This window comes from Scyliorhinus torazame, chromosome 22 (genome assembly GCF_047496885.1).
Source record: "Scyliorhinus torazame isolate Kashiwa2021f chromosome 22, sScyTor2.1, whole genome shotgun sequence".
Taxonomy (NCBI): Eukaryota; Metazoa; Chordata; class Chondrichthyes; order Carcharhiniformes; family Scyliorhinidae; genus Scyliorhinus; species Scyliorhinus torazame.
In genome coordinates this window covers 8,188,678-8,205,786 of record NC_092728.1, presented here as the reverse complement: position 1 = coordinate 8,205,786, position 17,109 = coordinate 8,188,678, and the positions used below count along the sequence as shown (strand labels likewise).

General features: G+C 53.1%; 1 protein-coding gene across 1 annotated transcript in view; it reads right to left on the bottom strand.

The window, feature by feature from the left end:
* The window catches only part of LOC140398897 (semaphorin-3F-like), a 558,403-nt gene that overhangs the window by 525,180 nt on the left and 16,114 nt on the right, over positions 1–17,109 (bottom strand). The window contains exons 4-8 of the mRNA XM_072487863.1: positions 11,176–11,269; positions 7,447–7,566; positions 6,478–6,614; positions 4,568–4,682; positions 349–418 (exon numbers count right to left, since the gene is read on the bottom strand). Of these exons, the coding sequence (XP_072343964.1) occupies positions 349–418; positions 4,568–4,682; positions 6,478–6,614; positions 7,447–7,566; positions 11,176–11,269 (536 nt within the window). The remainder of the gene's footprint in view (positions 1–348; positions 419–4,567; positions 4,683–6,477; positions 6,615–7,446; positions 7,567–11,175; positions 11,270–17,109) is intronic.

Genomic DNA, 17,109 nt, shown 5'->3' with positions numbered 1-17,109 from the left:
GGGAGGGAGTTGGGCTGTGAGGAGGGACAGGGATAGGGAGGGAGTTGGGCTGTGAGGAGGGACAGGGATAGGGAGGGAGTTGGGCTGTGAGGAGGGACAGGGATAGGGAGGGAGTTGGGCTGTGAGGAGGGACAGGGATAGGGAGGGAGTTGGGCTGTGAGGAGGGACGGGGATAGGGAGGGGGTTGGGCTGTGAGGAGGGACGGGGATAGGGAGGGGGTTGGGCTGTGAGGAGGGACGGGGATACGGAGGGAGTTGGGCTGTGAGGAGGCATGGGGATAGGGAGGGAGTTGGGCTGTGAGGAGGCATGCGGATAGGGACGGAGTTGGGCTGTGCGGTGAATACTTACCCGGATGTGGAGAAAACCCCGAATATGAGAGGATTCTTCACATCCTGACTGAGCTGAATGTAAACATCTCCTGCCGGGAGAAAGAGAGAGTGAGATAGAGAGAGAGAGAGAGACAGACAGAGAGAGAGAGACACTGAGAGAGTGAGAGACAAAGACAGAGAGGGAGGGAGGGAGAGAGAGACAGAGAGAGAGAGAGACAGAGAGAGAGAGAGAGAGGGAGGGAGAGAGAGAGACAGACAGAGAGAGACAGAGAGAGGGAGGGAGAGAGAGACAGAGAGAGGTAGAGGGACAGAGAGAGAGTGAGAGACAGAGACAGAGAGAGAGAGACAGAGAGAGAGAGACAGAGAGAGAGAGAGAGAGAGAGACAGAGAGAGGGAGGGAGGGAGGCAGAGAGAGTCAGAGACAGAGAGAGGGAGACAGGCAGAGGGACAGACAGAGAGAGAGACAGTGAGAGAGAGAGGGGGGAGACAGAGAGAGAGTGACAGACAGAGAGGGAGAGAGAGGGAGAGAGAGAGAGACAGAGAGGGAGACAGACAGAGAAAGAGAGAGGGAGGGAGCCAGAGAGAGACAGAGAAAGAGAGACACACACACAGACAGAGGGAGAGATGCCACAATATGTGGATATTGTAAAGGACGTGAATGGTTAATGTACTATTCCTACTCTCATCACTAGATGGTGCTATAGAGCAACCATATAAATATCACACGCCTCCTCGACTCTGGGAGTAGTTGTGAGATAGTTGAACTAATAGTACAGTTAACAGTGTAGATGTGTAGTGTAATCTTTACTGAACTAATTCCTCAGTAATATATTCAAATCTAATTCATGTAGTGTAATAAATTAGCTTTGTGTATTAAACACAGCTTGCTGTTCTTTGTCAGCACGACAGCCTCCACCATCCTGAAAGAACTTAAACACAGCACACAACATGGTACTAGGTTTGATTGCTAAAGGTTTTTAGTTCGATTTAGTGAGATTAATCAATAAAAAACTATCGCACTGCACAAGCCAGTCACATCGAGAAGCACAGAGTGAATCAAGAAGAGATGGGAGGTCTACAGACTCGCAAACACTCCAAAACCTCTGGTGAAATAGATGTAAATTGGAGAGGCTTTCAGCCACAGTTTCAGTTGTATCTCTCTGCTTCAGCTCTCGAGTCAGCCTGTGACCAGCGGAAAATTGCACTGTGTCTCATTCTGGCTGGACCACACGCCATAGAACTGTTCAATTTGTTTCGCTTTGAAGATAGTGACAACAAGTAAAACTTTAATGCAGAAATGGAAAGGTTCGATCTGCATCATAAGGCTCGGTAGATTCTTTCGTCACGAGTCTCCGATTCAGAGCGCAGACTTGCAACTTTTCTGCGCTGACAAGACTCCCTCCTCCGTGACCAAATCGTGTTTGGTATTAAAAATTAAAAACTCCGTGAGCGTTTGCTTAAGCAGCACAATTTATCGTCAAAAGATGCACTGAGTTTGTGCTGAGCGAGTGAGCTAGCCGCGAGTCAATATGCAGAAATGCGATCTGGGGAAAAAGGCGCAAAATACGACAAAGTGGCTGACGCCATTAATGCTGTGGCGCAGCAAAAAAACCCAGCGCGATCTGGAAGTCCATTTCGCACACACACAGTTGAAGAAACAACGCGTTCTGGAAGTCGACCTTTTTTGCGCACGTGCATGACTTCATGAGCGTCAGGAAGTGCACGCGTTGTGGCCACGTCCACGCAAGTCAAAAATGCCCAGACCTCGGGAAGGTCTGCGAGGCGGTGGCGAATGTAATCATTACGTTTCACAGTGCCGTTCAAGTTAAAGAAAAAAAACGAAAAGCTCTTTTAACAATGCCATGAAGGTTCAAAGTGTGCAAAACGGATCAGATGACGAAACAATTTCTCATTCCCATGTTGAAGCACATCAATACGATTTAGAAGACACATTCTTTGTTGACGCAGTCAACAAGCTTGTTACTGCTGAAACACGACATTTAAAGCAGATGTAATCTGTTGATATTGTTATGGGCGAGGCTTTTCAGAACCCCAAAATGTATCACGGAGTTCAACCAACCTCCCCTTTAATGGATTGTTGCTTTTCCGAGCACACGGCTTGTTCCCTAGGTGTGGGAGTACAATTATGGACACGTGGGTTTTTAAACACAAAACACTGTTTATTCCACGAACTCAACTTAACATCTTAAATAAACATTGGATCTCTTAACACCCCTTACTTCAAAGATAACTCAGAAGATATTGCAACAGTAAATACTTCCTTAAAATGTTCCTTCAAACTTTCAAGAGACTTAACACCTTTAAACAGTATCACGTCAGGTTAAAGGCTTCACTATTATAAGTTTAAATCACCCAAATGATCCAGAGATAGTCTTTTATGGCAGAGATCCAGATCACTGCAAAACATCGCCACACACAAGCTCATTTCAAACTGAAACTACAAACCTGCCAAAATGGCTGACCTAAAGCCCAGCCCCACCCACTCTCTGCCATCACAGTTTTTCCTCTGGAAGGTAACTTAACAATTCATCCCAATTTTTGAGAACATCCTCATTTTCCAATTTAATTTGAGGTATGTCAAATTCACAGTCATCTGGATTTGGTTCGTCACTTTGAGTTAGAATCATTAAAACCTCCTTTTTCTCTCCTTCCCTTTCAAAGAACCTTTTAAGCATATTCACATGACACACCCGGTGAGTCTTCCTTCTATCTGGTGTTTTTACCACATAATTCACCTCACTTAATTTCCTTTCAATCTGATACGGTCCACAAAACCGAGCTTTTAAAGGTTCACCTACCACTGGTAACAACACTAAAACTTTATCCCCACTGGCAAAACGACGAACTTTGGATTTCTTGTCCGCTACCCGTTTCATCACATTTTGTGCAACTTTCAAATGTTGTCTCGCCAATTCACCTGCTCTATTTAATCATTCCCTAAAATGTGACACGTAATCCAATAGTGTAATTTCTGATTTCTCACCCACCAATTTTTCCTCAATCAATTTAAGTGGTCCTCTTGCCTCATGACCAAAAATTAGTTCAAAAGGACTAAATTTGGTAGACTCATTAGGAGCATCCCTAATTGCAAACAGTACGAATGGGATTCCTTTATCCCAATCCTCTGGATAATCGTTCCAGCAAATTAGCAGAGTTGCTACTTGCTCCAAAACCAGATCTTTCGCGCAAAGGAGACACGACGTCAACATCAGAAGCAGAAGAGAAAAGAACGTTCCGGTATCTGACACTCAACTTCCTCGTACAAATATCAATCTGAACTCGGACAATTCGGACTCATTGATAGTTGGATTTAGAAGGTCAACGAGATCAAGGAAGAAAGCTCACTGTCTCAATTTCTGAATTGTAAAACACTGATTTAACTCATGTGCAACTTTTAATGTTGCTCATCACTGTACAATTCCCATACACTACACGTATGCACATTTGAATGCAAGTTCAAAGTGTTCAAAGGAAGGGCATGTCACAATATGTGGATCTTGTAAAGGACATAAAGGGTTAATGTAGTGTTACTACTCTGAACATTAGATGGTGCTATAGAGCAACCATATAAGTATCATGGGCGGGATTCTCCCAGTCCTGGGCCTGTCCGACGGGCTGGTTGGCGTGGCGCCAGATGCAGGCCGCGCTACGCCCGCCCCCCCCCCCCCCGCAATTCTCCAGCCGGATGGGCCGAGCGGCCGTAAGAAAAGAACCGAGTCCCGCCTCCCCCTCTCCCCGCTCTGCCCGCTCCCTCCCCCTCCCCCCTCTCCCCACTCCCCCCCTCCCTCCCCCCGCCTCCTCCCCCTCCCTCCACCTCTCCCCACCTCCCGCTTCCTCCCCCCCTCCGCCTCACTCCCCCCCTCCCTCCTCCCTCCCCCCTCTCCCCATTCCCTCCCCTTCGCTTCCCCTCCCCTCCCCTCCCTCCGCCTCACTCCCCCCTCTCCCTACTCCCTCCCCCTCTCCCTACTCCCTCCCCTTCCCTCCCCCTCACTCCCCCCTCTCCCCTTCCCTTCCCCTCCCCTCCCTCCCTCCTCCCCCTCCGCCTCACTCCCCCCTCCCCCTCCGCCACACTCCCCCCTCTCCCCACTCCCTCCCCTTCCCTCCTCCCCCTCCCTCCGCCTCACTACCCCCTCCCCCTCCCACTCCCTCCCCGTCCCTCCCCCTCCCACCCCACCCCGCCCCCACCCCCGTGCTGAGGAAGTGGGCCGGATACTCACGGAGCTGGTCGAAGTGGGTCTCGACTCCATCCTGCCCTCTGACCGAGCACACTAACCTCGCCTTCAGAAAACTCGTCCACTTGTTCACCAGCGACCGCTTGCCCCCACTGTCATTCTGTGAACAGGGAAATGGAATCACCAACCACACTGACAGGGCTGCAAGACCCGGATTCAATAACACAGGCAGGAAACACAGGCTGGGCTTGTAACCCCTCGAGGAACCAAGATTTAGGGGCTGTAACAAGCTCATGAGGGGCTGAATGGGCCTCCTCCTGTTCCTGTGTAACAGGCTGGAGAGGGGCTGAATGGGCCTCCTCCTGTTCCTGTGTAACAGGCTGGAGAGGGGCTGAATGGGCCTCCTCCTGTTCCTGTGTAACAGGCTGGAGAGGGGCTGAATGGGCCTCCTCCTGTTCCTGTGTAACAGGCTGGAGAGGGGCTGAATGGGCCTCCTCCTGTTCCTGTGTAACAGACTGGAGAGGGGCTGAATGGGCCTCCTGTTCCTGTGTAATAGGCTGGAGAGGGGCTGAATGGGCCTCCTCCTGTTCCTGTGTAACAGGCTGGAGAGGGGCTGAATGGGCTCATGTTCCTGTGTAACAGGCTGGAGAGGGGCTGAATGGGGATCCTCCTGTTCCTGTGTAACAGACTGGAGAGGGGCTGAATGGGCTCCTCCTGTTCCTGTGTAACAGGCTGGAGAGGGGCTGAATGGGCTCCTCCTGTTCCTGTGTAACAGGCTGGAGAGGGGCTGAATGGGCTCCTCCTGTTCCTGTGTAACAGGCTGGAGAGGGGCTGAATGGGCTCCTCCTGTTCCTGTGTAACAGGCTGGAGAGGGGCTGAATGGGCTCCTGCTGTTCCTGTGTAACAGGCTGGAGAGGGGCTGAATGGGCCTCCTCCTGTTCCTGTGTAACAGGCTGGAGAGGGGCTGAATGGGCTCCTCCTGTTCCTGTGTAACAGGCTGGAGAGGGGCTGAATGGCCCTCCTGTTCCTGTGTAACAGGCTGGAGAGGGGCTGAATGGGCCTCCTGTTCCTGTGTAACAGGCTGGAGAGGGGCTGAATGGGCTCCTCCTGGTCCTGTGTAACAGGCTGGAGAGGGGCTGTATGGGCCTCCTCCTGTTCCTGTGTAACAGGCTGGAGAGGGGCTGAATGGCCCTCCTCGTGGTCCTGTGTAACAGGCTGGAGAGGGGCTGAATGGGCCTCCTGTTCCTGTGTAACAGGCTGGAGAGGGGCTGAATGGGCCTCCTCCTGTTCCTGTGTAACAGGCTGGAGAGGGACTGAATGGGCCTCCTCCTGTTCCTCTGTAACAGGCTGGAGAGGGGCTGAATGGGCCTCCTCCTGTTCCTGTGTAACAGGCTCGAGAGGGGCTGAATGGCCCTCCTCCTGTTCCTGTGTAACAGGCTGGAGAGGGACTGAATGGGCCTCCTCCTGTTCCTGTGTAACAGGCTGGAGAGGGGCTAAATGGGCCTCCTCCTGTTCCTGTGTAACAGGCGAGGGAGGGGCTGAATGGGCTCCTGTTCGTGTGTAACAGGCTGGAGAGGGGCTGAATGGGCCTCCCCCTGTTCCTGTGTAACAGGCTGGAGAGGGGCTGAATGGGCCTCCTCCTGTTCCTGTGTAACAGGCTGGAGAGGGGCTGAATGGGCCTCCTCCTGTTCCTGTGTAACAGGCTGGAGAGGGGCTGAATGGGCCTCCTCCTGTTCCTGTGTAACAGGCTGGAGAGGGACTGAATGGGCCTCCTCCTGTTCCTGTGTAACAGGCTGGAGAGGGGCTGAATGGGCCTCCTGTTCCTGTGTAACAGGCTGGAGAGGGACTGAATGGGCCTCCTCCTGTTCCTCTGTTACAGGCTGGAGAGGGGCTGAATGGCCTCTCTGGCAGTGCTGGGCTCAGTGTTGGATGGTGATGGGACAACACACACTCACCAGGCAGACACGGCCGACTCGGGAGTAAACCTGGGCACTCCCAGCCTCCGTCGATTTTTCCCGGAAGAAGAAGTAGAGTTTATCATCGCTGCGTTCCGCATTGTCGGGAATCACACGCGCCCGAAGAAAGATCGGATCTGGAAAATAATAGGATGTTAAAACAGGCCAATGAGAATCCGAACCTTCCAATATCCAGAACTGCGCAGAGCCTCGAACAGCACTGACCCTCCGACAGTGCAGCACTCCCTCAGCACTGACCCTCCAACAGTGCAGCACTCCCACAGCACTGACCCTCTGACAGTGCGGCACTCCCTCAGCACTGACCCTCCGACAGTGCAGCACTCCCTCAGCACTGACCCTCCGACAGTGCAGCACTCCCTCAGTACTGGCCCTCCGACAGTGCAGCACTCCCTCAGTACTGAACCTCTGACAGTGCAGCACTCCCTCAGTACTGACCCTCCGACAGTGCAGCACTCCCTCAGTACTGACCCACCGACAGTGCAGCACTCCCTCAGTACTGACCCTCTGACTGTGCGGCACTCCCTCAGTACTGACCCTCTGACAGTGCGGCGCTCCCTCAGTACTGACCCTCTGACAGTGCGGCACTCCCTCAGTACTGACCCTCCGACAGTGCAGCACTACCTCAGCACTGGACTTTGGAGCGGCATGGTGGCGCAGTGGTTAGCACTGCTGCCTCACGGCGCTGAGGTCCCAGGTTCGATCCTGGCCCCGGGTCACTGTCCGTGTGGTGTTTGCACATTCTCCCCGTGTCTGCGTGGGTTTCGCTCCCACAACCCAAAGATGTGCAGGCTAGGTGGATTGGCCACGATAAATTGCCCCTTAATTGGAAATAAATAAAGAACTGGGCGCTCTAATTTTGTTTCTAAAGGTATTGCAGTTTGACTGACCAGTCCAGTGGGCGAGGTGTCGCCCCAGCCGTGTCTGGGATCCTCCTGTGCGTTCTCTTACCGTTAAACCACCGGGAATCGTATTGTTCTGTACGGATCGCCGGGCGATTCCCCAAACTTCGGAATAAGGCAGCATCCATTCCCATGAAGTCAATATGCACGCCAGCGTATAGATTCCCATCTGTGGAAGATTCCGGAAACCAAGTGAGGAGTGGGGGTGGGGGAGAATCAGGTTTATGAACAGTAGCGAAACTCTCAAGCAAAGGTATCAGTGCGGAGGGCGGTTTGTGGGTGATTCAGAGCTCCAACACGCACTGTCGACAAGGCAAGGTCCCAGCAAGCTCAGCCAGACCAATCACATCGATGCCGTGCGGGGTGAGGGACAACCATTGGACCCAGGACACTGCGGAGAACCACCCCACTCCCTCCCCTGCCCCCATGGGCAGCTTCCAACAGCGCCCACCCGAGAGGGGCAAACAGCAGCCGTCGTTTAACATCACCCCCTCAGCACTGACCCTCTGACAGTGCGGCACTCCCTCAGTACTGACCCTCTGACAGTGCAGCACTCCCTCAGTACTGACCCTCTGACAGTGCAGCACTCCCTCAGTACTGACCCTCCGACAGTGCGGCACTCCCTCAGCACTGACCCTCTGACAGTGCGGCACTCCCTCAGTACTGACCCTCTGACAGTGCAGCACTCCCTCAGTACTGACCCTCTGACAGTGCAGCACTCCCTCAGTACTGACCCTCTGACAGTGCGGCACTCCCTCAGTACTGACCCTCTGAGTGTGCGGCACTCCCTCAGTACTGACCCTCTGACAGTGCAGCACTCCCTCAGCACTGACCCTCTGACAGTGCGGCACTCCCTCAGTACTGACCCACTGACAGTGCGGCACTCCCTCAGTACTGACCCTCTGACAGTGCGGCACTCCCTCAGTACTGACCCTCTGACAGTGCGGCACTCCCTCAGTACTGACCCTCTGACAGTGCGGCACTCCCTCAGTACTGACCCTCTGACAGTGCAGCGCTCCCTCAGTACTGACCCTCTGACAGTGCGGCACTCCCTCAGTACTGACCCTCTGACAGTGCGGCACTCCCTCAGAACCGACCCTCTGACAGTGCGGCACTCCCTCAGTACTGACCCTCTGACAGTGCGACACTCCCTCAGTACTGACCCTCTGACAGTGCGGCACTCCCTCAGTACTGACCCTCTGACAGTGTGGCACTCCTTCAGTACTGACCCTCTGACAGTGCGGCACTCCCTCAGTACTGACCCTCTGACAGTGCGGCTCACCCTCAGTACTGACCCTCTGACAGTGCGGCACTCCCTCAGTACTGACCCTCTGACAGTGCGGCACTCCCTCAGCACTGACCCTCTGACAGTGCGGCACTCCCTCAGTACTGACCCTCTGACAGTGCGGCACTCCCTCAGTACTGACCCTCTGACAGTGTGGCACTCCTTCAGTACTGACCCTCTGACAGTGCGGCACTCCCTCAGTACTGACCCTCTGACAGTGCGGCTCACCCTCAGTACTGACCCTCTGACAGTGCGGCACTCCCTCAGTACTGACCCTCTGACAGTGCGGCACTCCCTCAGCACTGACCCTCTGACAGTGCGGCACTCCCTCAGTACTGACCCTCTGACAGTGCGGCACTCCCTCAGAACCGACCCTCTGACAGTGCGGCACTCCCTCAGTACTGACCCTCTGACAGTGCGGCACTCCCTCAGTACGGACCCTCTGACAGTGCGGCACTCCCTCAGAACCGACCGTCTGACAGTGCGGCACTCCCTCAGTACTGACCCTCTGACAGTGCAGCACTCCCTCAGTACTGACCCTCTGACAGTGCGGCACTCCCTCAGTACTGACCCTCTGACAGTGCAGCACTCCCTCAGTACTGACCCTCTGACAGTGCGGCGCTCCCTCAGTACTGACCCTCTGACAGTGCGGCACTCCCTCAGTACTGACTCTCTGACAGTGCGGCACTCCCTCAGTACTGACCCTCTGACAGTGCGGCACTCCCTCAGTACTGACCCTCTGACAGTGCGGCACTCCCTCAGTACTGACCCTCTGACAGTGCGGCACTCCCTCAGTACTGACCCTCTGACAGTGCGGCACTCCCTCAGTACTGACCCTCTGACAGTGCGGCGCTCCCTCAGTACTGACCCTCTGACAGTGCAGCACTCACTCAGTACTGACCCTCTGACAGTGCGGCACTCCCTCAGTACTGACCCTCTGACAGTGCGGCACTCCCTCAGTACTGACCCTCTGACAGTGCGGCACTCCCTCAGTACTGACCCTCTGACAGTGCAGCACTCCCTCAGTACTGACCCTCTGACAGTGCGGCACTCCCTCAGTACTGACCCTCTGACAGTGCAGCACTCCCTCAGTACTGACCCTCTGACAGTGCGGCACTCCCTCAGTACTGACCCTCCGACAGAGCGGCGCTCCATCAGTACTGACCCTCCGACAGTGCGGCACTCCCTCAGTACTGACCCTCCGACAGTGCGGCACTCCCTCAGTACTGACCCTCTGACAGTGCGGCACTCCCTCAGTACTGACCCTCCGACAGAGCGGCACTCCCTCAGTACTGACCCTCTGACAGTGCGGCACTCCCTCAGTACTGACCCTCTGACAGTGCAGCACTCCCTCAGTACTGACCCTCTGACAGTGCAGCACTCCCTCAGAACTGACCGTCTGACAGTGCGGCACTCCCTCAGTACTGACCCTCCGACAGAGCGGCGCTCCCTCAGTACTGACCCTCTGACTGTGCGGCGCTCCCTCAGTACTGACCCTCTGACAGTGCGGCACTCCCTCAGTACTGACCCTCCGACAGAGCGGCGCTCCCTCAGTACTGACCCTCTGACAGTGCGGCACTCCCTCAGTACTGACCCTCTGACAGTGCGGCACTCCCTCAGTACTGACCCTCTGACAGTGCAACACTCCCTCAGCACTGACCCTCTGACAGTGCGGCACTCCCTCAGTACTGACCCTCTGACAGTGCGGCGCTCCCTCAGTACTGACCCTCTGACAGTGCGGCACTCCCTCAGTACTGACTCTCTGACAGTGCGGCACTCCCTCAGTACTGACCCTCTGACAGTGCGGCACTCCCTCAGTACTGACCCTCTGACAGTGCGGCACTCCCTCAGTACTGACCCTCTGACAGTGCGGCACTCCCTCAGTACTGACTCTCTGACAGTGCGGCACTCCCTCAGTACTGACCCTCTGACAGTGCAGCTCTCCCTCAGTACTGACCCTCTGACAGTGCGGCACTCCCTCAGTACTGACCCTCTGACAGTGCGGCACTCCCTCAGTACTGACCCTCTGACAGTGCGGCACTCCCTCAGTACTGACCCTCTGACAGTGCAACACTCCCTCAGCACTGACCCTCTGACAGTGCGGCACTCCCTCAGTACTGACCCTCTGACAGTGCGGCACTCCCTCAGTACTGACCCTCTGACAGTGCAGCACTCCCTCAGTACTGACCCTCTGACAGTGCAGCGCTCCCTCAGTACTGACCCTCTGACAGTGCGGCACTCCCTCAGTACTGACCCTCTGACAGTGCAGCACTCCCTCAGTACTGACCCTCCGACAGTGCGACACTCCCTCAGTACTTACCCTCTGACAGTGCGGCACTCCCTCAGTACTGACCCTCTGACAGTGCAGCACTCCCTCAGCACTGACCCTCTGACAAGCCGGGGTCTCAAATCTAGCCGGAGGTTTTCGAATCATCGGAACTTTAGACCATGGGTGAAAAGCAGAGAATGGGGAAGGAGCTGAACATTACTCACTGACTAAGGCGGCCAAACTCTCCTCTTTGGGGTCATAGGGACATTTCCCCTTCCCAGATTCTAACCGGCCCGGAACCAGACGGAAGATGTAGTCCTGCGGCAAAGAGAGAGGGAATGGTGAGGTTATCACAGGTCACAGGTCATTGAGGCTGGGGTCATGTTTGACGGTGGGCGGGGTGAGGTCAATACACAGAGAGAGATGGCGGCTTTGCGACACTGTCACTGGACTACCAACCCAGACGAGTGTCGGGGCTGTTTGACATTCCCTGAATGGTCTGGAGGTTCTCCAGTTCAACCATCATCTTTTTGTCAACACATCCTTACCAGATCGTTCATGCGAACCATCTGTATCCCCACTACTCCCGGAAATCTCTACGCTTGGTCTTGCATCATGTGACTCTCTGCGTCACTGTGTGGGCGGGACTGTTCCTCAGCCCGCCCTCCAGTCCCACATTAACCTTCGCTCTGCCAGAAACCCTGATACTACAACTCCCCCACCCTTATACTACACCCACCCCACCCTTATACTACACCCACCCCACCCTTATACTACACCCACCCCACCCTTATACTACACCTACCCCACCCTTATACTACACCTACCCCACCCTTATACTACACCCACCCCACCCTTATACTACACCCACCCCACCCTTATACTACACCTACTCCACCCTTATACTACACCTACCCACCCTTATACTACACCTACCCCACCCTTATACTACACCTACCCCACACTTATACTACACCTACCCCACCCTTATACTACACCTACCCCACCCTTATACTACACCTACCCAACCCTTATACTACACCTGCCCCACCCTTATACTGCACCTACCCCACCCTTATACTACACCTACCCCACCCTTATACTACACCTACCCCACCCTTATACTACACCTACCCCACCCTTATACTACACCTACCCCACCCTTATACTACACCTACCCCACCCTTATACTACACCTACCCCACCCTTATAATACACCTACCCCACCCTTGTACTGCACCTACCCCATCCTTATACTACTACCCCACCCTCCTCCCGGTCACTTTCCGAGTTTTTTAAAATAATTTGTTCGTCGAATGTGGGCCTCGCCGGCTAGGTGGGCCGGTGAGAGGCGGCCACCTTGCAATGTGGGTCTGGAGTCACATGAAAATGAAAATCGCTTATTGTCACAAGTAGGCTTTAAATGAAGTTACTGTGAAAAGCCCGTAGTCGCCACATTCCGGTGCCTGTTCGGGGAGGCTGGTACGGGAATTGAACCCGCGCTGCTGGCCTGCGTTGGTCTGCATTCAAAGGCAGCGATTTAGCCCAGTGTGCTAAACCAGCAGACCGGGTACGGACGGCAGATTTCCTTCCTCAATGAATATTATTTTTGTGACAATAGTTGCATAGCCGCCACTGGAATTTTAATTCCAGATTTCTTTTGAAATCGATTACAAATTTTGTTGTTAGAGTTCCCGCCTCCACCACCCTTTCAGACAGCGAGTTCCAGACTCCCACCACCCTCTGGCTGAGAAAGTCTTTCCTCAAATCCCCTCTGAATCTCCTGCCACTTACCGTAAATCTCTGCCCCCTGGTTATTGATCCTCCACTAAGCGGAAAAGTCTCCTCCTAGCCGCCCGATCTATGTCCACCTCAATCAGGTCCCCCCTCAGCCTTCTCTGCTCTAAGGAGAACAACCCCAGTGTAACCAGCCTCTCTTCACAGCTGAACCGCTCCAGCCCCGGCAACATCCTGGTGAATCTCCTCTGCACCCCCTCCAGCGCAATCACATCCTTCCTGTAAAGTGGCGACGAGAACTGCACGCGGTACTCCAGCTGCGGCATAACCAGCGTTCTATACAGCTCCAGCTTAACCTCCCTGCTATTATATTCTGTGCCTCTGGTCAGTTATCAGCCCCCCGCTACAGGAATCGTCCCGGGGGAACGCAGATCCCGCGGTGTGCGTTCATGGTTCTCAATACATTTGAGGCATCCGACTTTCCTACCTCTGGTTCCTTGGGCTTGCAAGCCGGATTTACATTTTCCTTCATTGTTCCCGGATTGGATCGAAGTTCGAGAATCTAACCCGTTTGGTTGTTGATGCCCCCTTCAAGGATTTAGCCGTCTCCTTCATTACTTATCAGCTTTGACCCGGGGGGCGGGGGGGGGGGGGATTCTTCTTCTACTACCTTGCAGCTTTTGAGAGCTGAGGGCGGGGATCGGCGGCACAGTGGTTAGCACTGCTGCTTCACAGCTCCAGGGTCCCAGGTTCGATTCCCGGCTTGGGTCACTGTCCGTGCGGAGTCTGCACGTTCTCCCCGTGTCTGCGTGGGTTTCCTCCGGGTGCTCCGGTTTCCTCCCACAAGTCCAGAGATGTGCAGAGGTTAGGCGATTGGCTATGCTAAAATTACCTCTTAGTTGTTAAGTGGGGTTCCAGGGATAGGGTGGGGGAGTGGGACTAGGTAGGGTGCTCTTTCAGAGGGTCGGTGCTGACTAAATGGGCGAGATGTCCTTCTTCTGCACTGTAGGGACTGTGGATTCTTTGAATCTGGCTGGGTCCTTTGATTCTGCCTTGGTAATCCATCAGGCCTGGCAGGGAAACACTTCTCACGCCACCTCCAGCTCTGTCTTCAGGTGAGGCGGCCTTCTCGTAGGCCAGGCTGCCGTTTCTTTCGCTTTTGCCATGCTTTCCGGGTCCTTCCATCGCTGCCACCATGTCGTAGGGAGTTCTCTGGCGTCTCGCTGAGAAGCCTGGAGGCTCGTGTGGCTGAACGATAAATGTTGATTAACAACTCAACAACTATGTACCTCCACAAGGTACAGCCCCGGAGCCGTGTTCACCGCGTGCTGAATACGTCTGGACTTTCCTACCCACAGCCTACTGTCATGTGACCCTCTACATCGCTAGGTGGGTGTTACCGTTCTCCTCCCACCCCCCAAGTTCCACATTAACCCTTGCTCTGTCGAACACCCTTGTGCTAAATGGGTCTTTTTCTGAATGTCAAGATGTAACTAGCGGGGGGTGTCACGGGGTTCAATCCTTGGGTCCAGCTATTTACAATTTGTTACGAGCCAGGGTTTAGAGAACCCCAAAGTGTATCATGGAGTTCACCTGACCCACAACTTTTAATAGATTGTGGTATGGGGAGCACACGGCCCACTCTGCAGGTGTGGTACAGCGGAAATGGAAAAGTATTTTTAACTTAAAACAATGTTTATTTATGAAACTAGTTAACACTTTAGAAACCCACCGTACACATCTTAACAATGATCAACACCAATAAACCCCCACAGATACAATATTGTATAAGTAAACCTTAATCTTTCTTTATTTTTTTTCTTTAAATTTAGAGTGCCCAATTCACTTTTTTCCAATTAAGGGGCAATTTAGTGTGGCCAATCCACCTACCCTGCACATCCTTGGGTTGTGGGGGAGAAACCCACGCAAACACGGGGAGAATGTGCAAACTCCACACGGACAGTGACCCAGAGCCGGGATCGAACCTGGGACCTCGGCGCCGTGAGGCTGCGGTGCTAACCACTGCGCCACCGTGCTGTCACAATCTTTCCTTATTAACATCCATAAGACAAAAGACCTTTTTAACACAGAGGCCAGGTTTAAATTCACTATTGAGAGCAGTTATCATTTTTAAACTCGCACGTGATTTGATGACATTCCTTCCACACAGAAAGAAATTAGAATGACGCCTGGTTTTTGCAGCCCCCAATCTGCAAAATGAAACTAAAAACACCCTGTAGCCGACACCCAAAGCGAAAGTAAAACAGACAGACAGCCCAGCTCCACTGCTGTTTGTCATTTTTATAAATGACCTGGAGGGCGTAGAAGGATGGGTGAGTAAATTTGCAGATGACACTAAAGTCGGTGGAGTTGTGGACAGTGCGGAAGGATGTTACAAGTTACAGAGAGACATAGATAAGCTGCAGAGCTGGGCTGAGAGGTGGCAAATGGAGTTTAATGCAGAAAAGTGTGAGGTGATTCATTTTGGAAGGAATAACAGGAAGACAGAGTACTGGGCTCATGGTAAGATTCTTGGCAGTATGGATGAGCAGAGAGATCTCGGTGTCCATGTACATAGGTCCCTGAAAGTTGCCACCCAGGTTGAGAGGGTTGTTAAGAAGGCGTACGGTGTGTTAGCTTTTATTGGTAGAGGGATTAAGTTTCGGAGCCATGAGGTCATGTTGCAGCTGTACAAAACTCTGGTGCGGCCGCATTTGGAGTATTGGGTGCAATTCTGGTCGCCGCATTATAGGAAGGATATGGAAGCATTGGAAAGGGTGCAGAGGAAGGCTGAGGGACTTGAGGCTGTTTTCGTTAGAAAGAACAAGGTTAAGAGGTGACTTAATTGAGGCATACAAGATGATCAGAGGATTGGATAGGGTGGACAGTGAGAGTCTTTTTCCTCGGATGGTGATGTCTAGCACGAGAGGACATAGCTTTAAATTGAGGGGAGATAGATATAAGACAGACGTCAGAGGTAGGTTCTTTACTCAGAGAGTAGTAAGGGCGTGGAATGCCCTGCCTGCAACAGTAGTGGACTCGCCAACACTAAGGGCATTTAAATGGTCATTGGATAGACATATGGACGATAAGGGAATAGTGTAGATGGGCTTTAGAGTGGTTTCACAGGTCGGCGCAACATCGAGGGCCGAAGGGCCTGTACTGCGCTGTAATGTTCTATGTTCTATGTTCTACCCACTCTCTGACATCACTGCAGCCATCTAATATAAGACCCATTTCTTAAAGGTACTCTCGCGTGACACAATCTGTATTAACGACTTAGATACAGGGATGGAAGGTTCTGTAGCCAAATCCACAGATGACACAAAAGTAGGTGGGACAGTAAGTTGCAACGAGGAAATAGGAACCTTACAAATGGATATAGATAGGTTAGGAGAGTGGGCCAAAATGTGGCAGATGGAGTTTAACGTGGATAAGTGTGAGGTTATCCATTTTGGTCGGAATAATGGAAAGGCAACTTATTATCTAATGGGGGGGACTCTGGTGCAGAGGGATCTGGGAGTCCGAGTGCATGAGTCACAGAAAACAAGCATGCAGATAATATAGAAAGCAAATGGAATCTTAGCATTTATAGCTAAAGGAATTGAGTGTAAAGGTTAGGAAGTGTTGCAAATGTCCAAGGTATTGTTGACACTGCACCTGGAGTATTGTGCACAGTTTTGGGCCCCTTATTTGAGGAAAGATGTAGTGACATTGGAGGCGGTTCAGAGGAGGTTCACTGGATTGGTTCCAGAAATGAGGGGTTTGCCTTATGAAGAGAGATCGAGCCGTTCAGGCCTACACTCTCTCGAGTTTAGAAGAATGAGAGGAGATTTAATTGAGGTTTATATGATGATAAAAGGTCTTGACAAAGTAGATGTAGAGAGGATGTTGCCTCTTGCGGAACAATCTAGAACGAGAGGTCATCGTCTCAGGATAAGGGGGGGCAGATTTAAAACAGAAATGAGGAGAAATCCCCCAGAGTGCGGTGGATGCCGGGGCATTGAGTAAATTTGAGCAGATAGACAGATTTTTCATTAGTAATGGGTTGAAGGGTTATGGAGAACAGGCAGGAAAGTGTTGAGGCCAAGAGGAGGTCAGCCATGATCGTATTGAATGGCGGAGCGGGTTCGAGGGGCTGAATGGCCGACTCCTAGTTCTTATGGGAGCCATAGACTCCCTATAGTGCAGCGAGAGGCCATCCAGTCCATCCAGTCTGCACCAACCCCCTGCGAGAGCACCCCATCCAGGTCCACTCCCAGCCCTATCCCCTTCACCCCATAACCCCACCCATCTTTACACTGTGGGGGGAAACCGGAGCCCCCGGGGAAACCGGAGCCCCCGGGGAAACCGGAGACCCCGGGGAAACCGGGACACACGGGGGAAACCGGAGCCCCCCGGGGGAAACTCAGGCAGACACT